The sequence below is a fragment of the Pseudopipra pipra genome, chromosome 23, assembly GCF_036250125.1.
Source record: "Pseudopipra pipra isolate bDixPip1 chromosome 23, bDixPip1.hap1, whole genome shotgun sequence".
Lineage (NCBI taxonomy): Eukaryota > Metazoa > Chordata > Aves > Passeriformes > Pipridae > Pseudopipra > Pseudopipra pipra.
In genome coordinates, this window is record NC_087571.1 from 5,003,183 (window position 1) to 5,029,821 (window position 26,639).

Genomic DNA, 26,639 nt, shown 5'->3' on the forward strand with positions numbered 1-26,639 from the left:
TGTAATAGCATGACCTTAATGGACTCATCAAGGGAGCAAGGCTGTATCTCTGGCTAAACATGGATTTGGGACCACACTGTGCTCTGGGCAGCTCCAGCAGGCTGCTGAGATCAAGAGAAACACACTCTGGTGTAACAGGGTTTGGGATCTGGCCCCTTCATCCCTCCAGGAGAGGCAATTTCAAGTGTCATCACCTCCTCGAAACTGTACAGCAGAAGAAATAAATTACTAAAGGGATTTGATTGTTCATTACTCTGCCGAGCTGCAAGGAAATGAAGCAGAACTAAAATTAAGGGCTGGGAGGCTGAGGAAATGTCAGATAACACTTCCCTTCTTCTCCAGGACTCATCTTCTCCCCCAAAACCAGGCTGGGGCATTGTCCATCCTGCTGCACTGAGCTGCAGGTTGCAGGAAGGCAGGGGGTGTCTGTGGGGTTGGCCAAGTGGGATGGAGAGAGGCCAGGTGAGGTTTGGGCTGGGTTTGGACAGGTGGGTTAGAGGCAACGAGGTCATATTTGCCCCCTCTTTTGCTAGAGTGGCACAGAGAAGAAAAACCAGCCCAGTGAGAGGTGTCTTTAGTGGAGGTCCTCTGCAGGAGCCTCCTCTCTGCTGGACCCCGTGGGGTTAACACCCAGCTCCCACTGCTGCATCCCAACCCCAGCCTGGGCAGTGGCCACTGGAAGCACAGCAAGGGGAGGTCACCAGGGGCTAAAGCCACATTCCAGACATGCCTTTGCAGCCAGTAGCTACTTAAGCAGATGCTGTTTCACCAAGGATGGCTGTGGCTGCTGCTTCCTGCAGGAGGGGAGAGGGGGGAGGCTGGTCCCTGCCCCTGGTGAATGGCAAAGCAATTGCCTTTGCTGGAATGTCTGTGAAATCTCCACTAATATCAAGCACATCCCTGTGTCCACTTCAAAGCAGGCACCCCAGAGAGGGCTGGACCCGCACACCACACTGCCAGGCTCTCCCAAAACCTCATCAGAGACAGGCCAGTGGTTTGCACAGTCCCTGAGTGCCAGCTGGCACTGGAAAAATTACAGAGGAAAGCAGAGTGGTCAGGCATCTTCAGGGGATGTGGTGACTGGAACCAGGACAGTGGGATACCCACGCTGGGAATGACCCAGGGGATACCCAGCTCTGGTTTTCAGAGGAGAGGGATTAGAGAGGGGACATATCAGGTCACTCACAGAGGGGCTCAGCAGCTGTGAGGGATTCCCACTCCTGGGAGGGGACAAAGGACAAGGCAGAGAGGTCAGAGGCATTTGTTTGTTGAACCACCCTTGGGGACACTGGCTTTTGGCCCCATCAAACACCCAATGTAAGCAGGACCCTCCCAGCACCCCTTTGCTGCAGGGAGATGCAGCAGCCCCTGTGGGAGGTGAGCCCCCCATCTGGGGGGGCCCTGTGGCCCCAGCCTGTGCTGAGGGGGGGATTTCCAGGGAAAGGAGGCAGTGCCAGGGTCGAAGCCATGCCTTGGCACTCACCTGTGTGGTGGCTGATTGTGTAAGTGAGACTTACATCAACAAACACCCTGACAGGGAGAAGCTGTGACAGGCTCTAAAAATTCCATCTGACTTGTATCAGGGCACAGAGGCAGAAGAGAAGCTCTGCCTTCGTTTTGGTGTTTAACCTTTAGCTGGCTGTGTTGCAAAATGTGGAATATGTCAAGATTGTTTTAAGTCAGTATGTTCCCTGGTGTAAAATCTTCGTATACTTTCAAGCCTAATCACCAAGAAAGGAGACGTAATCAGTGGAACAGGCAGCAGCCAGCATGCCTTAGTCAAGGACATCTGGGAACTAACAAGTTTTAAGGATATAGCAAATGAAGATGTTGTTGTGTGTCAGTAGAACAGAGGGCAGTGAGCATCCCTTACTCAAGGACCTCGTGGAACTTTCAGGGAAGGAAGTATTAAATCAAGATGTTGATGTATGTCTGTGTATACATTGCCAACTTGGCAAAAGACTCAAGGCCCGTGTGTCCTACAGCTGAACTATGCTCATTATAACACTAAAAAATATTAATCTATCTTTTATATAATTATAATACTAAAAAAGACCCTGCCCAGGTTAAGATCATGAGTAGAAGTTAGGTGGGGTTATGGAATTTGTGTGGAAATGACTAACTAATCCTAACAGAGGGGCTGTACCTGTTACTAACTCTGAATTCCTGTGTGTAAATAGCAGCATGAAAAGTCCAGTGGGTGTGCTGGGTTTGTGGGACACCACCAAGCACCCAGGCTTGGGCAACTCTGAAATAAATAATCTCCAGGCCAGGACCACAGGGTGTGAATATTTTAAACCCAGGAAATGCTGCTGCTGAAGGGGCAGGAGGGCACTTCAGCCTCACACACTGAAGGTCCCGTGCCCCTGGCACAGCTTCTCCAGCAGTGTCCTTCCCTTCTTAATCCCTTTTATCCTCTGGATGCTTCACTGTCCCTGGAAGGGATTCACTTGATATACCCAGCGAAGGGAACTGCCACCAGAGAATCCTCTGCTCCCTCAGTCTTCAGATCCCTTTAAAATCCCCAGGGCCTTGCTGTTCATCCTCCCCTTTGGCCTATCAGTTCCACCAGCTCTGGCTCTGGCTCTCCTGGGAGCAGCATTCCATTAACCCTTTGCAAAGGCAGGGAATCACGAGGCTGGGGAACCAGCTTGTGCCCGGGGGTGGGGGTGTGTTCCACTGGAGCCTGTCTCAAATTAACCAATCCTGCTCTTGTCTTTAAAACCAAACCGGGGATCTATTTGTTCTGCCAAGCTTTTCAGCTCCGTTTAATTTAGCTCTCCGTGAACTTGTCTCAGGCTCCCTGGAATGTGTCAGGTGGGGTGTATTATAAATATGCATCCTCTGAGCTCATTGTCTTGCTCAGCAGGAAGAAAAGAGTCCGGCAAGTGCTGACTCCTTGCAGTGGGTCAGGGTGACAATCCAGGGCAGGGACAGGCTTTCTTTGGGCTGGCATTGCTCTGGCACGGGGTGTTTTACACGTGCAGGCAGGGGAGCACCAAGGCAGCACTAACTCCAGCAGGGCTGGCTGCTGGAGGGGCTTCAGAGCTGCCAGCAGAGGAGAGAAGGATCCCAATCCCTTCCCGTGGATTTGCAACGTGTCTGTGAGCAAGGCAGCACGGGCTGAGTGCCTGGGCCAGCCGGCCACGGAATGGGTGGGGATTTGCTCTGTGTGGGGAGGTGATAAATGGAAAGGGAACCCTGCTTTGGAACTGGTTATGGATGCGGGCAGGTCTTGGAGCAAAACGTTTATCAGAGGTGTTGTGTGTTGCTGTGCTGGTTTTCTGCAAAGCAATGAGGGATCAGGTTGAATTTAGGAGGGGGCAAAGACAGGAGGAGAGTGTGCAGCTCTCTTTGAGCAAATTGGCTTCACTCAGAAGTATTGGCTTCGCTGCAGTAAAACAGCCCAGAGACTGACCCAGCTTCCAGATTTACCTGGGGGGGACAGGTTGGGGCATCAGCAATCAGATGGGGCTCAGGCTCTCCTTGGGGCAGCTGAATTCATGGCAGACAGTCCGAACAGAAGAAAGCCAATCCCAGTGTGAGACCCAGTCCCCTCACCCAAATGAAGCCTTCCTGCCTGCCCAGACTCCTTCCCACAGACCTGCTCAGGCTGGATGGCACTGTGCACACGCTGCAGGGAGGGCAGAATTAGCTGTCTGATCCCAGATTTACAGCCAAAGTCAATCCCAGGCAGGCACAGACCCTTGCTGGGGATGTAACATATCCCTCCCTCAAGCCTTGATCCCAAAAACAGCCAGGCTGCTTCACGATGCAAATGTCCCAACCACACAAGCAGCTCCGAGGGAAGAGACCTCACTTCCAAAAGTGTGACAGACACAGTCTCTCCTTTCACAAATTCCTCCACATCCCTCCCTCCTTACCAAGAGCAAGTGACTCATTTCCTCTGCTCTGCCATACCCTTGTCTGGATGCTTTCCAGTTGATCCATCTCTGCCTCACTGTAAGTTGCCTTTGGGAGCATCTCTCTTGCTCTCCTGTAAGTTGGTTCTCCCGAGCCTTTGTTGTCCCTCAGTTTTTATTGACTGCTGCTCTGGGCAGCTGCACTGTGTCTCCCCTGGGCTCTGCTCCCGTGGATGCCTCTGTCCCTTTGTCTCTCTGCTGTGCAACGCTCCCCTGGCTCTTGGCAGTGAATCAGAGCCCTCACAGACAGAGCCATCAGTCCCGAGGCTGTTTGGACAAGGGGTTTGTCAGAGCCAGTGCCATTAAACTCTGCTCAGTTGTGTGCTGTGGCTGTGCCTGATGCATCCCGTCGGGATACACATCCATGCCCATCCATTCCTCGCTTCTTTGGGAACAACTGGCAGCACTGGAATGCTGGGTGTGATTTAACTGAGCTCTGGGAGTGGTGAATTACAGTATCAGCACCTCACAAAATGCTTTAATTGATCCAGTTGGTACAAAGACCTTCATCTGTTAGCAGTTACTTTTGGAAAGCCAGACACACGCACCATCAGGTGACTGGCAAGGATGCTTTGCAGAGAGATAACCACTTTTCCTCCTTTCCTGTGTCTGCCTCCATCTCCAGAAGAGCCGTGGGAGAACAAAGTAACGAACAAAACAGCTCTGAAAGAGACTGGGGGTGGGACGCCCTTCTTTTCTCCTTAATTGTAATACTGTGAATTAATTCAGTTTTGCAGCAGGAACGAGGAGTTTCCCAGCAGCCCTTAGACATCCAGATAAGGCTGAGCTGTTTGTTCAGCCCCTTTGGGTTCTCTCTGGTACCTGCCTCACTGCCAACTGCTTCACACCAACTTTTTTTTTTGGAGAGTTTTAAATTATTCAAGCGTGACACAGAGCACGGGGGTTTGCATTCTTAATTGGCAAAGCCTTTTCCCACTCCTGTCTGGAGGCCCCTGAGCTGTCCTGCCAATTTATTCTGATCCTGATTCACAAGCCTTGCAAACATCTTCCCAGGGCTGCCCCAAAGCCCTGTCAGTGTAACCGAATCCTCAGCTGCCAGTTCTGATCATCTCCTGGGGCTTTTCCTGGTGTTCTCCTGTTTGACTCATAACACCCCTTCTTGCAGCCACCCTGCCCTCCAAAAAAGCTCTGTTGGTGCCCTCCAAACCATCAGACACAGCTCTTCCCCAGGAAGGGGAGATTGAGGGATATAGATGAAAAATGGTTTTAAAAAGGGGGAAAAAAATGGAGAGGGAAGAGCAAGCAGAAAGGAAGGTTTCTCTCTACTACTCATTTTCTTCTTCTATCCTCTGCACTTTCTTGCTCCCTCAGGACCTTCTTCTCTCATTTATCTTCCTTGTCTCCTGGTGTTTCCTGTTATTGTCAGCAATTATCCCTGGCACCTCTCACAGCTTCCAGCCTGGACTCCTGCAAAGCCACGACCAACCCTTTCAGGGTGGGTGGCTCGGGCTGTCCTGCACACATGAGGGGCAGGGTTTGCTGTCCCGGGGCTGTGTCAGGGTTTGGGACTTGCCCCTGCAGTGTCACCCAGCCCTGGCTGAGGCAGCTGGGTGGGCACTGACACCAGGATCTTCATACCCCAGTCCTGAGAGCCTGGCAAGAAGGAGGGACCCTGACAGACCCCAAATTTCTCCTTGTCCTCCTTCATTCTTTCACTCTCCTCATCCCCTTACTGTCTTTACCCAGTGCTCTGTGTTTACCTCTGCCTCTTCTTCAAAACGATGGCTGTATTTTCCCCTCTCTAAATTCCCTTTGCCCCTTCCTGCTGTTACACAGGTCCCTGTCCAAGTTCCCGGAGATTCATTTTATTTATTTATTTCCCTCTTTCTCCTTCCACCCCCTTCCCCCGCGCACATACACACACATTTACAGCGGCGGCAGGAGGCTGATGTTCTCTGCTCCATCCCGAGAGCCATTAGGGACCAGTTCATCTCGGGAATGCCCCAGCCAAAGGGACTGGGAGATTCTTTACGGGGGCTTGGATTGCAACATGTCAGCCCTGTGCCTGAGCAGGGCTGTGAGAGAGCTGTCTCAAGGCAGAAATATTATTTTCGAGATAACGTGGCTTTTGGAGGAGGGCAGAGGAAGAAAAGTGGCTGCCACTGCTGAGGATTTCGGGGAGCAGAGAGTTCTGGTGACTGCAGCATCACACACGCGGCTCCGAGCTCTTAATTAAGGACCAGCGTGGGATGCTGCCCCGTGGGTGCTCTGGGGTGCCATGGTTTGGCAAGAGAAAGCCGGGTTTGCCCGGGAAAGGGTGGGGAATCGGTGTCCAAACAATTGCCAGGGTAAATCGCTCCCCGGCAGCGCTGTCCCAGCGTGGTGCCGGCAGCCCGAGCGGTTTGTACCGACACAGCCAACGCGGCAGGGCTCTGATCTGCAGGCTGGTATTGACCGGAGGGGGAGTGTTCCCTGCGAGATGTTTACACACCTCACTCCACTCCTGGATGGCAGCTGCAAATCTGAGGGGTGAGGGAGGCTGGCGGCCAGGTGAGACCTGGGAATAGGCTGCTGGCAAAGCTCCAGCGCCGGGATTTCAGGATGTGAGTGCGGAATCCACGGGTGGGAGGTGGGAGGAAGAGGCAGATGCTCACCCTGAAAAGCCCTGTGTACGTTGTCCCACGTGGTTTGGGAGCGTGTGCAGATGTTTTATGACCACACTTAGCTTGGTTTTATTCCTTTGCACGTGTAAAGTGGGTATAATTTAGTGGCCTCAGGGCCAGGTGGTTTAGGGGAGATCCTGGCTGCCACTATGGTACCCAGAGCCATAATTATCACAAATAAGGGCCATATAATCCAGCAGCTGGTCTCTAAGAGCAGCCAGTACCCAGGGCATTAAGATAAGCACAAAAATTAAATGTGGTAGACAAGTTTTGCGAAGCACCTTGTTCCCTCATCCCTGTCTTGCTCCCCTCCCCTGAATTTCTTTTCCTCCTCCTCCTCCTCCTTCTTCCTCCATTCCAATTATCTCCTCCTTTCATCACTGCCAGAGTTGTAAGTACAAAGTACCAATTAGCTAGTTTTCAAGTTTAATTAGGTTGGAAGGTAGAGCAAATTAAATCCTTTTATCGTGGGTTTCAAAGCACTTTCCCATCAGGCCCATGGGATGGGTTGCCTTTGAATGAGGTCCATGTTGGTCACCCAGGAGCTGGCCCAGGTCACAGAGCTCTCCAGCCATGGGGCAAGCAGGAGATGAAATGCAAGATGAGATATGTTTCCCCTTTACCCCTAAATCCTGCACTCAGGACATCTTTTTAGGAAAGCTTTAGGGGTGCACATGCCTCTGCTCCACCTCAATGAAATTCAGCCTTGCTCCTTAGCTCTCCTAAGGTCTACTTGAACAAGGCTCTCCTTCATTCCAGGCAGTGCCAGGAATTCAGTGAATACACTTTGACAAAGCCCAGCAGAAGGCTTTCAAAAATAGTTAAGCAATATCAAGTAGCAGGTCCACTTGAGTGCTTGGAAGCACCTTTGTTCCCTAAACCCTTCTTTTTTCTAGGGCTGAACAAAGGCTGAATAAGAGATCCAGGAATAACCACCTGGTTTAAGGGGAAATTGCAGAGTGGATTAAGGAAGGGGTTAACTCTTGGGGACACAGTGGGCTGCATTGTAGCCCCAACTTCTGTTCCTCCTGAGCTCCCAGGGCTGTGTTTCATCACGACCTGTCTCCCTCCATGGGGCGAGCTGGCACCTTTGCTCCTGGAATCCCTGCCTGTGCTGGTCCTTGTGCTGCCCTACTGATGCTCTGCCCCTCTCCCCTGTGCTGCCCTGTGTGTTGCAGACAAGCCACTACCTCAGAGTGCCCCGGGAGGCATCGTTGGCATCGTGGGAGGCGTGGTGGCAGCTGCTCTCATCCTCGGCGTGGCCGTCACCGTCATCGTCGTCTACCGGCGGCAGCAGAAGAACCGCACGGACACGGACCACGACCTGTGAGTGACCCCAGACACCCACAGAGCCACAGCTCACGGGTGGTGTGGGTGCTGTGGGGTGGGAGAGAGCACCTCTGGCCCTCCCACTACCTGCACACAAGTTAAAATTGGCAGCGAGCCGATTTTTTCGTGGCGTCTCTGCCGGGTCTGCCACCCCCTGGAGCACTCCTCTGATTCTCTTCCCTTCACTGGGGCTCCCTCGTGCTTTCCATCCTTCTCCCTCCTGTTTTTTGAGTTCTTACCATGAGCTTTAAGTGGAAACTGAAGCACAGTGATGTTCACCCAGGTGCTGTAGCATATTTTAGACCATGGTGCAGCAGCTCAGTGCCTCTCTCACCTCCATGGGTAGAAGAGGATCCTGTTCTTTCTTTCTCAGTGAAATGGCTTCAGGCTCTTGAATTGGGCTGGATGACATTCTGTCATCAGAGATGTCACCCTGAGCACCTCTGAATGTATCCCAGAGGGTCTGGAAAGGATTCACATCCACTCAGCATTCTGGTTTTGCATGGAGGGTGGCATGAACTCTGGCAATAGTAGAGAGAGAGGACATCACGGAGGCTCCTCTTTGACAGGTACTTGCTTTGCTCTGCCCTGCACCACACAGCTCAGATCCCAGGCAGGGAATTGTGTGGTGTGGAGGTCAGTTTATGCAGCATGAACCTCTTCAGAAACATTTAGCCTGGGCTCTTCTGAAAAGCTCTGTCTTGTCACCAGCTCTTCACCAGAGCACCCCCTCCCTCCCTTCCCACTCTTCCCACCACCTCCCTCCTCTCCTACCTCACAGGGGAGGCACGGAAAGCCCAAGGCCCAGAGGTTGCTTTTATCTTCCACAACCCCCCAGCTCATTGTTGTTACACCTTGGGCACATTTTGTGCTCCATTTAATCCCATTTGAGGGAGGGCACCGGAGGAGAGCGGCAGAAGGGAGGGAAGAGAAGTGGGGAGAGCAGGAGCAGAGAGAGAAAAGGCACACAAACAAAAAAAAAAAACAGCACCACGAGGTGAAATTGCATCAACAGCACGGGCCCTGTGATGGAGATGCTTTCTGACAATCCACTTCCCACAATGGCCCTCCACCAGGCTCGGGGAAGAGCCACTTTACCAGAGAATAGAAACACAACAGTGCCCTGCTCTGCTGAGGTGCTGCCTCTATTGTGGAAGCTGATCCAAAAGGTAATAGAATTTCTTTTCTATACAGCCACAAAGTCAATGTTTTACAGAGCCTCAGGGAGCTCTTTCACCCTCCCCTTCACCCATAAGCTCTGGTCCCACGCTGGAATCCACTGGGCTGCCAAGAGAAGTCGCCCATCTCCATCAGATCTGGTGGAGAGGAGGGAGGGGGGACCCGGCTAATTAGTGGATCAGAGTTTTAATAAGTTTTGTAAAAGGATTAGACACATCTGTGCATGTGAACAGAATGTGCAGAGACAGTCTCTAGGCTGGGATTACCGTGGCTGCCAATCCCTTTGCTCTGGGGCAAGAGCTGATCCCCTGACTGGGGGTCAGGGATGAATGTCCCTGCGTGGCACAGCCTGTCTGGGAGGAGGATCCAAAGTCCTGCTGGGAAGCCTGTGGCAGGGGCTGCCATTCCAGGTAAGCTGCCAGACTGGGGTTGGCATAACCTTGCTTGCATTTCCCAGTACCTCACGGCCATAAAAACAAACCACCTCCCGTGGGATGATTTTTGAGCCATTCCAAAGCTGGGTATCCCAGCTGCACCCTCGGGATCTGCAATCCGACATGGAGATTTGCTTGGAACAGGAACAGAATGCTAGCAGGGAGTTTATTTCTATTAACAATTCTAATTGGGGTGAGGAAAAGGGCACGGGGGAGTTCCTGAGAGTAATCTATATGATTATATTGGCAGTTTGGTGACAAACACAATCAAAGCCTCGGTGCAGGGCACATCAAAGCAGCAGATCCCTCTCCCTTGCTCTCTAATCATCAGACACTTCTTTCCCTGCAGAATTGACTTGCCTCCATCCCACAAACCTGCCCCTCCACCAAAGAGGAAACAGGAGATGAAAAGCCACCTGACTCCAGAAGATATCCAGGTATGCCTCCCCAGCCTTCCTCTGGCAAGGAAAACTGATCCCAGGCAGTGTCCACAGTACCTAAATGTTGGAAAATGGGGTTTCCAGGAGCAAAGAAGTCCATGGCCTGAGTTTGAGGAGGGGCAGAGAGTAAGAACTTTTCAAGACCAGGTTGGACAGGGCTGTGAACAACCTGGTCTAGTGGAAGGTGTCCCTGCCCATGGCTGGGGATTGGAAATAAATTATCTTTAAGGTTTTCCAGCCCAAACCATTCTGTGAGTCTCTGATTCTGTGATTCTCTGATGCTGTGACTCGTCCCCCCAGAACTCCCAGAGTTTGGCACTCGTTGAAAACTGTAATTTGGATTCTGCCCGGTCCCTTTTGTGGCTGTTGAGTTCCAAAGGAGTTGGTGTTCAGGTGGGCTCTTGGGTGTGAGGACTTTTGAGCATCTCCCCCCACTTTGAACAGCACAAGTGTTAGTGAGGGGTGTGAGAATGAGACAAAGAGAAAAGGAGGCAAATAACATGGTGGGAGCAAGGGAGGAGGTGAGATGCTCTGCCCTTCATGGTGTCCCCTGAACAGACATTGCCTCAAACTGTGACAGGAGGACAGACCTTGCCCTTCTCATCTCTCTTCTCTCTCTTCTATTACAGGTTGTTCACTTGGACAACATGAAACACGAGGAGGAGATCCAGAAGCTCCCCTTGCAGACTCCATACTATGACATGGCAGCCCCTGAGCCCTCTCCCTACACTGACAAACTGGTAAGGACCCTGCCAGACAGGGTGCTGATGGTGCTGCCTGGCCTCACCCTCACCCCCAGCCTCTCTGCCTTGCACACTGCATCTCTCACCCTAAAAATTAAAAGACCCCCCCAAGAGCAGCTTCTCAGCCCAGGATTATCCTGTGCTGGAGGAAGGCAACCTCCACACTGATCTCAGCCCACCTCTGAGACCCACCTCTGCCCCTTTCCCCAGGTCCTAGAGCTGTGCCTTTATGGCTCATTCCTCAGTAGAACACCCCTGTTAACTCCAAATCCTTTACCCACATATGGCACCTACGCCTACAAGCCCACCCTGGCCACTCTTCACCTCCTGCAAGGAGCCCCTGTTAGAGTTTGCAGCTGAAGGAAGCAGCAGGGAGAGCTTCACAAAGCAATTATCTGCAGGGCAGAGCGTGCCAGTGTCTGACTCTCGCTTGACAACAAGTTCTTTAAACCCCTTTTTTTTTTTTGTGTGTGTGTGTGTGTGTATTTGTTCAGCCTCAGAAGGGGAGATGCTAATGTGAGGCAGCAGCAGCAGTGAGATTAAGGGTCAGGAAGAGATATTAGCAGCCATGTGGGAAAGGCAGGCTTGCAAGGAGGGAGGCTGAAGGAGGAAATGTCAGATGCAAAGGCAAGTAAGATGAGAGTCCTTTTTGGATGAGAAAACAGAAAACCACTGGGCCTCAGACAATATCCTCTCCCTCCCTCACCCCGTGGCATGGGGCTGCTCCCCCCTTGATCCATGGGAGACAAGGCATCCCCATGTAAATGCTGCAGGTCTCTCCCAAATTCTTCCTCCACAAGGGATGGTTCAGAGCCCTGCACACCCAGCCTGGTGCTCCAGCAGCGTGAGCCCATTTGTTTGAGAAGGCTGTGCAAATACCAGCCCACACCGGAGTAATATTTTATGAACATAACTCATTATAACCCAGTTCATCCTGCTATGACCCTTTAATGGGTGTTCCTGTGCAGATAATGGAAGGACAGGGCCCAGTGACCTTTAGCTGGCAGAAGTCTGCAGCGAGACAGATGCCGAGGGCGTTGGAAATCAGAAGGCAGAGCTCTGTGCTGGGCTGTGTGCATGTGATCCCAGTTCCCTCATCCCAGCTGAGCATGGCCCATGGCCCCAAAGGAAAAACTTCCCCTTGGAGCCCTCCCTCAGTCCTGGGTCTTTCTAATCCTTGCTGAGTTTTAAATGAAACACAGGGTGCTAAAGCAAGGCAGCTGCTGGGAGAGCATCTGAGGGCTGGATTTCAGGCAGGCAGGAGGATGGAGGAGCTCATTTTGGGAAATAATGAGCAGTCAGTTAATTAAGTGGCAGAGTTAGTGATGTGAGATGGGGCCTGATGGGTAGCTGCTCTGTAACCATGGGAACAGAGTTTGCTGCTCTCAATCCTGGCCTGAGAAGATGCATTTCCACGTCCCAAGCCTGGCACTCTCTGCTCCCCACCAGTGGATTCAGCCAGGAGGTGACAGAGTGTGGAGCTCTCGTTTCATCTGGTCCACGAAGGGCTCGCTTTGCAGTGCTGATGTGGGGTCTGGGGGACTCAAACACTGCTGCCACAGCTCTGCCTGCTCTTGGCAGGGGTCTGGCACAGCTGTGGGTTGGCCCATCCCCTGGTCAGCCCCTGTAACCAGTGTCACACTCCCCCATCACGTACCTGCTCCGTGCCCTGGCTCTGCGCCCCAGGAGGGGCGAGCTGGGGCTTGCTCCCATTCCTTGCTAAATCACCGTGTCCTTCAGGCAGGCAGCAGGCTATTCAAGTTTGGGACTGGCAGGGGGGAGAAGGGTGTTGCTTTGCAGCCAAGGAGTGCTGATTTTGCTGGATTTCTCCCAGGCAGCACAGGCAGGACGTGCTGCCACAGCCAGGCCGGGTGTGCACCGCGTCGCCCAGCCACGCTTTGCAGAGGAGCCAGCTCCTGCCCTCCTCCCTGATGGGAAAAAAGTGGCCTGCATCACTTTTTTCCACCCCTAAAGCATTGCAGAGACCTCCTACTCGTGTCACACTGGGGTTCTGAGGGGTGTCTGGGATAGCACTGGTGTGGAAACCCCCAGGGGACAGCAGCAGGGAGAGTGGTGGTTACCAAAACCAGCACTCCCAGCTCAGTCCCAGCAACCCTGTTCCATGGGATGGAGCCAGACCTGCCTGATCCTTCACCTGGGAGGTGGCTCATTTGGAGGATGAGGAGGGAAGCACATCCCTTCAGCTTCACCTGGTCTCTACCAACCTCACTGTGCTACAACCCCGCTCCCACCGTGTTCAGACACAGCTACTCCGGAGTATCTGTGGTTCTGGGATCCTTTAGAGGGGAAGGCACAGCAGAAAGGCAGGATATTCTTGTTCTGCTTGTACTTCATCTGCAGATTTGACTTGGGAGGGGAGTGAAGAAGATGAGAGTTGAAGGGAACGGATTCTGCAGGAAAATGGGGCGGGTGCATTCAGCTTTAAATGAATTGTGCAAAACCTCGTAATTTGGGATAAACTAGATTTATCACAAGGCAGCATGAAAGCCACTGCCTGGGGATGACAATTTCACAGCGCTAGAATGGGAGGCAGAAAATGATTAGAGATGGCAAAGAGCGAGGGAGGGGGAAATGGGAGAGGTGCCAGAGACAAAATAAAGGAGGCAGGTGGAGGAGGAACCTCCAAAGAGGGTGTGCAGGGATGTGTGTGTGGACATGTGCTGGCAGGGGACCAGGGGGAGGGAGAGGCTGGGGCATGTCTGCAGGGCCAGGATACCTGCAGAAGGGAGCAGGGGGGAGCCCTGTGTCAGAACTGTGAAGGAATATGTACATTTAGGAGTTGCAGACTGCGGGAAAACTGAAGTGGAGCTGACAGCAGCAAAATGCCCGAGGACAGTGCAGTGGACAACTGAGAAGAGGGTGTAGGGATGGAGGGGTTGCCTGCAATGTTTGTCTCTGAGCTCTTGTGGGGTGACAGAGTTGGTTTATGGGAGGTATCAAGGCAGGAGTGAAGGGAGGGAAGGCTGAGTGTGCCTCAGGTGTGTGGGTGACAGCGGGTGTGCTCCGGGTGCGTGTGAGCAGCAACATGAGGAGGGAGCTGGGGCTACCAGTGCATGGAGGAGCAGAGCCATGATTAGTGTAGGTGTCAGCAGGCCCCATTTGCACAGGTGGAGGGGAAAGTTTCATTGCTGCAGACAGCAGAATAATTCCTCTCAGTTTGCAGGGCAATTACCAGGGTGCCGATGCCGATGATTTACACACAGCGCTTGTGTGAGGCAGTGCCAGACCTTGTATACAAGTCACATTATTGATATTGTAATAAATTCTGCTCCAAACGAGCAGCAGGGAGAAGGAGGAAGCCCAGCAATGGGAGAAACTCCGTGGAGAAAACACCTCCTGTGGGAAGGAAGCACTGCTTTGGAGAGGAGTGAGGCAAAGTAGGCAGGAAAAGGTAAAACTTAGTCTGCCTTTCTCTGAGACTGAGATTCAAAGTTCAGGGGGAAGGGGTTTGCAGGGCCTGGGTTTAGGTTTGAGGCTGGAGTTGGCATTACTAATTTTCCTAAATGCCCATAGTCTGGGTCCAGACACAAAGCAGAGAGGTCACAGGATGCACAGCTCTTGTGCCAACAACTTGCCACTGCCATCTGCTCACCAAGGGCAGGACAGAGGTGACCTCGAGCCTCCTGCTCCCCCAGCATCCAGCTTGGGAAGCGTGGAAATGCTGCTGCAGCCCTGTTCCCCATTCCCCTCATGGGGAATCAGGGAGCCAAGCCCTGGCACAGCAGGCAGAGACAGTCACTCACTGAATAACCCCTTCCAGCAACAGGCACTCAACCAGCTCATTACAGGGCTATAAACTTCTGAAAATGGCTCTGCCACAGCTGGTAGGTGGCTGAGGACACTTCCAAACAAAGAGGAGAGAAACACTTTCAAATTAAACACCTTTTGCATAATTACCATGTGATGCAGCCATTTTGGAAAGGGGAGAGAGAAATTGGAAAGCTGTTCCATTTGGAAGAGAAAACGCTCTCCTCTCAGAGAGGCTTAGCAGATGCCTGGCTAATGCTGGCACAGAAAACAGCTCTAAAAGTGAGTATTAAAGAAATTCCACAGGGCAAGTAGCCAGAGTCCCCCTCACACCTTGGCTATTGGCACCAAGGCTCCTCCTGGTGATCCTCATTCCCCACTGAGCCCTGAGCTTTCCGAGCCATCCTGCCTTCCAGGGCTCTCCCATTATTATTGTTTGCAAAGCATGAAAGATGGCTGGGTAGGAATGATCAGACAAATTGGATAATATTCCATTCATGCAGCTCTTGCTGATAAGCCTGCTTAGGAAAGGAATACCCATAAATATTTCCATGCCAAAAAAGGATGCTTTTAGCCTCTATTAGTCGTTATTACAATGACAAAATCATGCTGCATAGTTAATCTGCAGTAGCAAGCTGTGCAGTCAAACCTTGTGTTCAATGTGGCACTTAAGGCCCCTACAGTCCCCACACTGGGGCAAAACAACACTGTTGGCCAAGCAGTGCCATTTCCTTATGGCAGTGCCCCTGGAGCTGTGGCTTTGAGGTCATTCCCTCCAGGTATCTCCTTCCCAAGGCCCAGAATTCAAGGTTTTCAGTCCTGCCCCCCCAGCCCTGCATGTGCTGCAGTGAACCCCAAACCCCTGGGCTAAAACAGACAGCACAGGTACCTGAGAAGGCTTGAACTCACTGAACCATCCCCCAGCTAAGGAAGATGCTGATCCTAGAGGGGTTGGATGGGAGAGCAGAGCAGTGAGAAAAGGGGAGTGCTGCCAAGCCGGGCTTAGTCACTCAGCTCTGTGGTGAATCTGGGGAGCAGTGCCTTTGGGACTTCTGCTTTGACTTGAGATTTTACCTTACTGATTTATTCATTACCTCCCTACCTCCCTCTTTTTTAACTCTTTTTTTCTTCCCCCCCCTCCTCACCCTTCTCTTCTTTCTCCCCCACCCTCCACATCTCCCCTCTCGCTCACTCGTCCGCACGGACCCTCCGTCCCGTCCTCACTCCCCACTCCGACCCCGACTCCTCCCTCCTGTGTCCCCCACCGCCTTGCTGCTCTCTTCTCTCCAGAACTCTGGCAACAAGGACTGTGATGTCCAGTATGCAGAGCTGGACACGTCCGCTCTGGCCTCGTCACCCAGCCCTCGGACCTCCATCCATGCTGGCGGAGACCTAGTCGAGTATGCAACCATCCAGCCCAACTTACGCTAGCGCATGTCACTCTAGGCCCTTTCCCCTCAGATTCTGGCCTCAAGGTACACAACTGCACTCTGCCTTCCTCACTGCACCCCTCAAAGCCATCGCTCTTCCCTCCCTGCATCTCCTCCCCCCCTCTGGAGTGGTCCCCACCGTGCCCAGTCTGTCCCCTCCTCTCTCGCTCCCGCCTCCCGCGCGCTGCCTGCTCTCCGTGCTACCCTGAGTTTTGGGGGTGCTGCCAGGAATGCCTTGCCTTGCCTCTGTGCATGCTCTTTCCAGTGTTTTCCTTTGCTTTCTACAGTGGGAGAGGGGGGAAAGTGTTGATTCCTTCGTTTCAGGCCAGGGTTTGCCCCCATTGCTGCATCAGCGTGGCTGGAGGCACAGGGAGAGATGAGGTGGGCACAGCTCCTGGTCTGGGATTCAGTTCAGGGAATTTTTGCAGCAGCAGTACCAGGATTCTAGTACCTAGTTCTGCAGGAGTCAAAAATCCTCCTAGAAATGTTAAGAGGTGTTTTCCAAGCGCAAGAAGGAGGGGGGGGGGGGGGAAAGAAAAAAGGACTGATTGAAAGGAAAATTAAAAAAGGAGAGTTTTGTGTGCATGGAAGTAACTATAGATAAGATGGAACATATGTGCATGTGTGAAAGAACAAGGTGGGAGAGGATGTGAGAGAATATGGGAACACGTAAAGGTTCCTGCATCCGAAAGACTCAGTGAATAAGAGACAGTCAGAGAGGGGCTGTGGATGTGCCAGTGACAGAGCTGCTGTGGTGTGAGGGTGGTGCAAGGCAGCGTGTTTGGATGTTTGGGACAGAGGGGGAAAGGTTATTTTCTTTGGTGCTCTCCTTCTCAAAATCAGAGGCCGGACCTGACTTTGCTCTCCTGTTTTTTGCACGAGTGTCACCGAGCTCAGGTCCTGTGGCAGGGAGGGATTAGGACTCAGTCTGAATTTAAACCTACAAATGGTTGTTCTGGTCCATCTCTGGCTGCCAGTGACCCTTTGAGTGATGTTTTTTTAGTGGAAAGAGGCATCTTCAGCTCTTCTTACATTCCCTTGCCCTAAACCCACACCTATTAAAGCCCCCAGGTCTCTGTCTGAAAGGGAGACATCTCTCCTTTCCCAGCCCATGGGAAATTTCTGGATGGTTCCAAGAGTTGTTGGCCAAGGAAATGACATTGGTACCCCCTTCCTTGGCTACAACTCTTCCTCACTCCTGTGTATTCCCAAAGCTGTGGTGATTCCAGCTTCTGTCTCACTTCTTCCCTTTTATTTTGCTGCTTTTTCAAGGGCAGGAAGGGGCTGTGGGTTTAAAGGGGCTACAGGGGGTACCCAGTGAAGAGGTGCAGGGTGAGGAGAAAGGAAGACAGCAAATGGAGGGCTGAGGTGCTGAGGTGCTTTGCAGCTGCCTGAATCCCTCCCAGGTCGCCCCAGGTGGGTAAGAGGAGGCTCACAGAGAAGCAGCAGCCTGAGGATGGAGAGGGATGGCTCAGAGGAGATAAAGTGCAGGGGAATTGGATCCTTGGGAAGGAGGGAAGTAGCTCCATGCAGGAAGATAAGCAGGGGGAAAATGGCATTTTCAAGAAGTCCCCCTGGCCAGCCCTGTTGCTCAGTGTCTCCCTGAGGACTGGGAACCCCCGGGCTGGCAGGTGGGTGAAGGTGCAGCACAAACCCCCAGGTGGAAGGTGTGCAGTGGGACAGTTCAGTCTGCCTTTTATCCCTGTGGTCCCTGGTTTTCCCGTGTTGGAAGCAGCCCTGTAGTCCCCTTGCTGTAGCAAAAGCCTTCCTAGGTAAGTGTCTGCAGCAGCCCTGGCCCGGACCAGAACCATAACCTCTCTCTTGTGGTGTCTCACCCACTCCTGCTCCCAGAATGAGGATCAAGGTCTTCGTAGACGTAACGAGCGAGAGTGGACAGTAAGTTTGGGATGGGTTTGGTTTTCCTTTTCTCCATTTGGGTCGTGGGGTCTGTCTGTCACCTGGGGCTGAGCAGCTCCCAGGCACCTGCCAGCCTCCTCTGGATGAGAGGATGAGAATCCCACCCTCCCTCATGCCTTCAGCTCCAGTTCCCAGCAGATCCTTGGGCTGTGCTGGAGGAGCTGCTCCCTCCGCTCCAAACAAGGCAAGAGCTCCTTAATCCATCTTGGGAGGTCTCGCCTTGTCCTCCCCGGGGTGGGGAATTTTATTGTCAGCAAAAGGACAGTAATCCTCCAAATCCAAATTTGGAAATCCTCCCAGTCTCTCTGAAGTAAAAATAAAGCCAGTCATATGGTGCTTTGAAGGTGTAATCTCGCCGCCACGAAATCTCCCCGCTAAGACACACCACAGATCAGGGCAATTTCATTTTTCTTGATGCTTTTTTAATTATTTCCTCCCCCCTTCACCTCCCCACACTCCGGTTCTCAGCTTTGCTTGGGAATTTCTTGTCCCTGTTGCAGCAAGAATATCTGAAAACCAAAAGATTCGCGCCAAGAACCCAAAAAATCGGTGACCGGGGTGAAAATTCCCCTTTCCAAATTGCAGGGGAAATAAAGCAAAGAGCTAAGGTGGCTCCTTATTAGTTTCCCCAATTTAAACAGCAGCTCTGCCTTGATTCCAGAAGGATAGAGAGGAGGATTTGGGAGAGAAACAGCAAGGAGGGCAATGTTTCAGGTTGTTGCTGGTGTAAGCTGCTGTAGGAACACGGACCAGGTAGGTGCTAGAGGCAGCAAGAGAAGGACAGGAGCATGCTGTGGGAAGGAATGCAACTTTATGAGCAAGTTTCTTCTGCATAACTAATACTTGCATGTGTCTGAGTGCATCCCTCATCACAGGTCCCTGCCGTGTGTTTGGGGAATTTCAGCTTTCCTCATGCTCATCCTTTTTGTTCTCTGAGCTCAGGGGTGAGTCCCTCTGTCCCAGGGGTGAGTCCCTCTGTCCTCCTTGCCCTCGGTTTTATGCTCACAAAGATCCTGAGAGCAAGCTCAGGACCACTGGTTCCTGCTCATCCCTGGGACAGGAATGTTTGTTCTCTGCTCAGGACAGAGATTATTCGAGAACTCCCTCACAGATAAAGCATCAAACAGAGCAGGGACGTGCCCAGAGACACCTAAACTTGTGGCCATGCTTGGAAGATGAAAAACAGCTCAAAACCAGCAAGCAGGGAGTTTAGAACCAGGGAGGAGAGGATGTGAGGCTCCCAATGATGAAATGCTTCTTATTTTTGGTTCCCAGTGTATTTTATATCTCCCAACACCTACATCCTCCCCACTGAATGGTCCACAGTGACAACAGTCTTATGTTGCTGTCACTCAACAGAACTTTTTTCTGGCCACCAGCCTGTGCTGCATCCCAAAATTCCAGATCAGCTGATGGAGAGGGTCAGGGTGGTGGCAGCCCAAAGTTTGAAGAGTTTCGAGCAGCAGGGACTTTTCCCAGCCAGGGAATGGGCTCACACATTCCATAAGTGCAGGAATGTGCCCTGGGTTTGGCCCAGCAGAGAAAACCAGTGTCTGCCCAGCTCTCAGTACTCTTCAGATTTCCCAAAAACTGCAGCAGAGAAATCCTCAGGATGCTGAGAAGGGGCTTTTCACTTTTAGACCAGTAAAAACTCATTATTTCAAGATGATTGAAAGTACAAGATGTGGTCACCTGCTGCACACATGGTTTTACCCAAAGAGCTGAGCTGCAAATAGAAGAAAAGATGGAATCAGGTGTATGGGGGGTGGAGAAGGGTTGAGAGTAAGACATGGCAGGAATGAAAGCTCTCTAATTCATTCAAATAAAGCCTGTTTAAAGGTAATCTGCCAGGCTGTCTGAAATGGATAGATTGCTGACATCCCCTTTAATCAAGCTCTTGAAAATAAAACTGAGAGGGGAGGATGTAACCCAGATAATGAAGAATTGCATGGAGTCATGCTGGAGACAAAAGCAAGTGGGAGAAGTCAGGTGGGGGAAGGTGGTAGAATCGTGTGCCAGTTCAATTTAATTAGTTCATTATCCCTAATTTAATTTCAAACTTCGTTAAAGATAAATTAGATTGGGGAAAATTCACAGTGGGACTGGGGAAGGAAGTCAAAGGGCACGGGCTGCTAAATATGTTAAAAAAAACCACCAGGCTGATTTTGTTCTCTTCCCTTTTGCTACTTAGAAATGAGATCAGGGAACAAAGCAGGAGCAATGCAAATCCTGCCTTCACCTGCTGAGGAAAGGTGAAAGGAGACAGGGAAGTCTCTTCCTTTGACCCTGACTTCACAAAACACTGACCAGAAAGAAAAGGAGAATTTGTTTGGACTCACCTGGGCAAACAGAAGTGTGGACAGAATTGCACTTAGTGTCTTTTAGCAATATTTATGGATGTCTGTCTCCTGCCCACATGGACTGGGAGACAAGCAGAAAGAATTATGCTTTACTGACCCAGAATATTGTCACAGCAGCCCATAAAATAGGATCTCACAACCCCTTTTGTTTAATTTAGAGTTACCTGCTCACACCCAGCTCAACTTACACATCACTTTCTGTTAACTGAGAATCTCTTTCCCGTGAGACCTTTCTTAGACACAGTAACATCAAATCCTGTGCTTTTCTGTTGCATGCCCAAAAACCATCTAAACCTTCCCTCCCATTAACAGATAACAGATTACAAACCTTGCTAAGAAAACCCCTTGCCTGCTGTGTCTTTCTCAATTGCCATAATTAAGACAACTTCCCTTTCAGCTTGGCTTTACCCAGAAAGTTAATGACCCCTGTAAAGCAGGAGGAGAGCATGGCTATTATTTTTTCCCCCCCTTGCAGGTATGGAAAGGAGTTCTGTTGTGTCTGAGATTTCTGGAGGGTAGATTATACAGGCTTTGCACACTCCCCATGCTGGCTCACACCCTCCCTGGCTGTGACCCCTTCTCTGTGCCTTTTGAGCAGCTGGTGCCATCAGAAGAAGAGCAAACAGGGGTCTGAGGTTAAAGGTGGAGTTAGTGAAGCTCCCTCGTGGCCCTTGGCCTGGGTTTCTCCAGTTAAACAGCTCTACTGCTGCACACCATTCACTTTTCACTTTTTACCACCTTTTCACTTTGCACTTCGAGGCCAGAAGTGGCCAAACCCTCGTGAGGCAGCTGTGGGAATGGCCCACCCGGATTTAGGATACCAGCAGAGCAATTCTAACACACAATCACTGACTTTTGGAAGCTTAATCTGTGCCATATTCAGCTGTGCCAATGGCAGGGAAATGAAAATCAGGTTGACCTTGGAATTGCTGCTGTTTTCCTGGTGCTCAGACAAACTTTCCATCCTCAGCAGCCTTCACTGCTCCCACCCAGGCTGTTCCCAAAATTGCCTTAAGACTGTGCAGCCCTTCAACTTTGTTCTTGCCTCTCCCAGCAGTCCTACCCATCAATAAATTCTTGTTGACACCTTGTTTTCTATACAAATTTTTTTTTAAGCATCCTGGTGAAATATTTATCCAGGAACTGGCAGCAGATGAGCTGAGTAGATTGTTCTGTTCCTTCAGGAGTTCTCTCCTGAGGGTCAAATCCTTGTCCTTTCCACTAAACTGACTCTTTCTGGTATTTTTGAATGAGAACAAGGAAGGACTCAAGGGCAAGTTACTTGCTTCAACCAGCCCCTGTTCAAACCACAGGCACCAAAGTGTTGTTGGCTCTCCCTTAGAGGAGAAATTGGCTCTTGGTGGGCGCCCATGAGTGTGGGGTGATTTTAAAAGCCAACAGCCCCGTCCTCTCCAGGTGTCCCTCCTGCTTGGGTCATCCTGCAGGGCTTCCAGAGGAGGAGAGGGGCTGTGAGCAGGGAGGAATCCTTCCCATCTGCTGCCACCCTCTGGGGAGCCGCAGCCCTGGGCTGTGGGAAAGATGCTCTCTCACCCCGGGAGAGGGCAAAGCATCCGTGGCACACACTCCATCACAGGAGAGATCATGAGACCCACGGAGCAGCCTGGGTTTTGCGAGTGCTTTGTGTTCTCTGCAGTTGATTTGACTCTCAAATCTGGCCCCCAGGCTGCCAGGGGAGCTGCTCACACAGGTAAAGCTCCACACATGCCCTCCTGTCTGCCACGGAAACATCAGGCACAGTAACCCAGTTTGCATCCAAAGCCCCTGCTCAGACACATGTGCCCTTTAAATGAAAGAGCACGAGCCCTGGGTAGATTAATGACGCCTCCAAGCACTGCTTTTCCAAAACTCAGGTGTGAAAGAGTGAAAATAAAGTGTCTTTCCTCTCCCAGCTGCTTATTTTGTCCAGAGAGCAGAGTATTTACAGACAAGGGACAAACTGTGCACAATCTATACATACACACCAACAAAACCATGGATATTTTGGGGAGTGAGGCTACAAATTTTGCAGTGTGAGGATTTATCACCCGGGTTTCTATTTCCCTGGAGCAGCGAGCAGAACTGTTTGATTTTCCATCCCTGCTCGTTCCACGTGTGTCTCAGCAAGGGGCTGAGGAGCGGTGAAGGTTCTGTGGCCCCGAGTTTTCACCCCTTGACTCTCTGTCTCTGCCTGCAGAACTTTGGAAAGTGTCACCCAGAGGTATCGGATGCGGGTGATTACCTGAGCCGCTGCTACTCACACCAGGATCATCGGTACCTGGAGAAGATCCCTCGTGTCTACACCCCCCTGTCAGACCTCCCACAGGATCTTTACCCTCACCACTCTGACATCTCCTTCTGCTGCCCACCCCCAGGCTCCCGGGCTCCCTACATCTGCCCTAAGGAACAGTATGTCTGAGATGCAAAACGAAGAAGCTCCACGTTCTTTCACTCGGCCACCAAGGCCTTTTAGATCCTGCCCCCCCCCCCCCTTTTTTTGCCATCAGCTAAATTTTATGGGTTGATTTTTAAGCCTGGGTCAGGCTGAGCCCCTGCCCGGCTTTGCTCGTGCCCAAGGGAACGCTCTGCCCTCGCCCACGTCTCCTGAGGTTCCTGCATCGCTCTCTCCCTCCTCCTCCTGGCCCTCCTGTGCCCAGCTGGCTCCCTGTGTGTGTGCATGTGTCCGGGGGTGGCAGCTGCCCCTGTGGTGGGTGGGATGTGCCCAACCCCATGAAACATCCCCTGTAGGCTCCCTCATGTCCTTCCCTGCACTGCAGGAGCCGGGTGTGGATCCTCCACGGCCCCTGGTCCAGCTTGTGTGAGGTTTTCCAGCACAGCCAGGGCTCAGGGCTCAGGCTGTAGCTTTGGGAGGTTTTTTTTTCTGTCACCACCCCCTCCCTTTGGAGAAATTTCCCCCTTGGCAGTGGAGGTAGGAAATCCCTGTTTGTGAAGAGCTAAACAGCCAGGAGGGCTGAACCAAATCATAAGATGCTTGTAATGAAAGATGCTCAAAACCAACCCAAAAATAGAGATCAGTGCTTGGCTTGGGGGGTTTTGTTTCTGTCCTTTTCCCTTCCTGCTCCCATTCCCAATCTCTTGGATTGACTCCTTTAAATCCATGTGACATGGGGACGTGTTTTGAAGTCAACCCATTTGGAGGAAGCATCCTTTAAATAACTGTCTTATAACCTGAAACCAGAAGGGGAAAATAATTATGAAGGAAAACATTCTCTCTAATTTTCTTTTCAAAGCCTAACGTGGCCCCCCACTAGCTTTTCCCCTCTCTCTTCCTTGCATCTGTTGATTGGAATTTTAAAATTAACTCAGGCAGAATATCAAGAACAAATCATGTTTTCAGGTAATCTCCTTGCTCTTAATGAAGGATAAAAGCCAATAGAGGAATCTGGCCTTTTAACTTTTTTAAAAGCATCTTAGTTTTGGGGACTACACTTTTTTTTTTTTTTTTTTGGATATTGGAATGTGTGTGGGTGTGTCAATCCAAACGTGTACATTCCTGTGGCCACAAAGTGTTTTAGAGAAGGGAATTTATCTCCACATCACATTTGTGTTCACCTGTATTAGAGGAAAAAATAAATGTCGATATACACTTAAATGTATATAAAAGCAAAGCAGAGGAAGGAGGAGGATGAGGAATGAAGATGCTGTGTAAGAGCTTGGTTTCAGGGATAACTTTCACCTGTTTCACCCAGGTATGGCATAGGAGGGGTGGGACAGGTCTGAACAAGGGGATATGTGGCGAGTGGGCATTTCTTTCCCTTTGGCTCAGGGTGGATATTTGGGATTCTGCAGGCATTGCACACTTGCTGTTCCTCTGGAAACCACGAGGGTGCTGAGTGGGAGGCAGGGATGGGGACCACTCCATCATCCCGCTGCCCAGGCCCCAGACAACGTGTCAGTGCTGTTCTGTACACGTGAGAAAGGAACTCCCAGCCAGGTGAAGCCTCCCTGCCAGGGGAGGGGGGAACCCCTTGGCTGCCCCAGCCCAGCTCCTGCTGTGCCATCCAGGCTGAGGCACCCATTGATTTTTGTGTATCTGAACGTGAGCAGCTGGAGTTGGTGCCTGCACTTGCTGTGTTCCCACCTGGAGCAGCCTCCAGCCTCGCCCTGCTTGTCCCTCCTCCTCCTCCTCCTCCTCCTCCTCCTCCCCAGAGAAGCACATCTGTGAATGTCACACTACCTCGTGGATCCCCTGCAGGATAATGAGCAGATCTGTACATAAGAGAGAAGTTTATTCTTCAGTGAGTGGGGCAGTACAGCCCTGTGTGAGAGGGCACCACGTGCATGGATCCCCCAGGCCCTTGCATGGCACCAAACACCCCCCTGGAGCACGGGGTGTTCCCACCCTTCCCTGCTTCCCTGTGCACGCTGACACTTTGTGCTTGAGAGGGGCTGGGAGCTGGTCACAAGGACAAGGTTTCCCCTCTCTGGTGGGAATTGCTGCTCCTGGGGAGGTAGATTCCTGCTGGGAGGTGGTGTCCCACTGGATGACAGCTGAGTGACCTGGCTGGGCTTGGCTGGCTGAGGTGGGGATGAACATTTTTTGGCCAAGCTGAAATGGGCAGCAGCAGCTTCCCTGTGTGCTGGTGCATGGAGCACTCTCATCCCAAAGGATCAGGGGACTATGCAGGCACAGCCTTAGAGCATTCAACACAACTTTACAATGCCATCCTTTTGGTCTTGACTGATGGAAACCTTCTCGGAGTCATTTGGATTCACAGTTCCTCCCCCAGTTTCCAGAGAATTCAGCTGGTCACCAATGGACTCAAATTCAGATAATGTGTTTATCTCTCGTTTCCTTCTCAACACACCTTGGGGGACTTTCTGGTTGCCACAGAGCTGGAAACTGGGTGTGCTCTGAACTGAAGGCACAGCCAACACTTCCACCCCAGCAGGGAACTGTGTTCAAGTCTGCCAAACCTGCCTTTGGTCCCTCTGTTTGGAAAGGTGATTAGGTGCTGGAAAACCCAAGGGTCTCTGATGTCCTGGAACCAACCCAGCACTGCTGACCATGGAATAAAGGCAAGCAAAAATCCATCACACACTTCCCTACTTGCATGCCTGGAATAGCAGAGGTAGGTTTGATTTGGAGCCTTCACCTCCTGATGCAGTTTCAGACAGATCTAAGAATTTAAACAAGGAGTGGAAGATGTTCAGGTCTTCAGACACGTAAGGAAACAAGCCAGACAAAATGATTGTTTGCCAGAGGAGGCAGAGAACATGTTGCAGGTGGTTTTCTCTGCTGCCCATGGCTGGGGGGATGATGCTTTGATGAGGTAGGGGAAGGCAGAGACTCAAACTGCAGCATTACAGAGAAACTCTGGTTTGCCTCGTGCAGCTTTGAATGTGAGCTGCCCACAGAAGTCTGCCACAGAGGGTTTTGCTGTGCTTTCAGTAAAGCAAAAGCATTTCAACCCTCCTTAGAAAAGTAAAAGGCAAGAGGAGCCTCAATTCAAAGCACTAGTTTGACTTATGCCAGCACATATAATAAGTACAGGAATGTCTTGGTTCTCTTTGCCTCTCTGGGTTGGTCTCAAAAAAAAAAAAAATGGCAAGAGAGATTCGCCACACAGCACCCTAGGAAAAGGGGGAAAACCCTGAAGGAAAACCTTGAAGGAAGAGCTAATGAGGTCCAAGTCCACTGCTTTGGTTTTACAAATCTGTGTTTGGAAATGGTTCTGATTTGGGGCTCTTACTCCTCCCTCCCTTTCCCTGCTGCTGCACAGTGTTTGCCTGGGGGCTCCTTCCAAACTCCCCTGCACCTGCTGCCATGGGCTCAACACTCCCTTTGCTCCATGAAAAGGCTGCCCAGGCCCGTGGGGACCCCGGAGGTGCTGGAATCCTGCTGCAGCAACACTGAGGAGGGGTGCTCTCCTCCTGACATGGTGCCAATTGACTCTAAAAGATCCCTGCTCCAGGAACTGAGCCACGAAGCTGTTGGGTGTAGACTGCTGAGCAAGTTGAACAGGAAACTGGTGGAGTGTGACCCAGTGGGCTGGCAGAATATGGGAGAAACTGGTGTTATAGGACACAGAACCATTTAGGTTGAAAAGACCTTTAAGATGAAGCCCTTCTTCCTGTTACCAGGGTGAAATGTCATAATTTCTGTTCCATGTGTTGGTGGCACTGACACGAGAGCTCTTGCAGATGGAAAAGACTGATCACAGAACTTAAATAAAAGTGAACTGAAGAGTTACAAGGGCTTCTGTCATACCTGTGAAACCCGGGTGGGGGGTTTGAGCTCTGCCTTTCTCCCAGTGCTGGCTGGAGTTGTTCACCACCTCCCTCCTCCCTTGCCCTTCCCACCCCAAAATGTGCACACACTCCTACCTTTGCATGGGGCCCAGGAGACACTGGCTGAGTCCTGCCCATTCCAAAGGCTTCCCAGGACTGGGATAACACACCTTTCCTTTGCCAGTGGGGAAATGGGACTTACAGGTAAGCAGAGGAGCGACATCCAGGTGATCTGCAAGGCAC

At 51.5% G+C, this 26,639-nt stretch overlaps 1 protein-coding gene across 1 annotated transcript; it reads left to right on the forward strand.

Annotated features, from left to right (window-relative positions):
- The first annotated feature begins 6,204 nt into the window (after positions 1–6,204).
- Positions 6,205–26,361, forward strand: LOC135401946 (uncharacterized). The gene is made up of 6 exons (XM_064634551.1): positions 6,205–6,413; positions 7,726–7,873; positions 9,839–9,926; positions 10,559–10,669; positions 17,722–17,766; positions 22,342–26,361. The coding sequence occupies exons 1-6, from the start codon at positions 6,392–6,394 to the stop codon at positions 22,561–22,563; spliced, it is 636 nt and encodes a 211-aa protein (XP_064490621.1). The 5' UTR covers positions 6,205–6,391; the 3' UTR covers positions 22,564–26,361.
- The last annotated feature ends 278 nt before the right edge of the window (positions 26,362–26,639 follow it).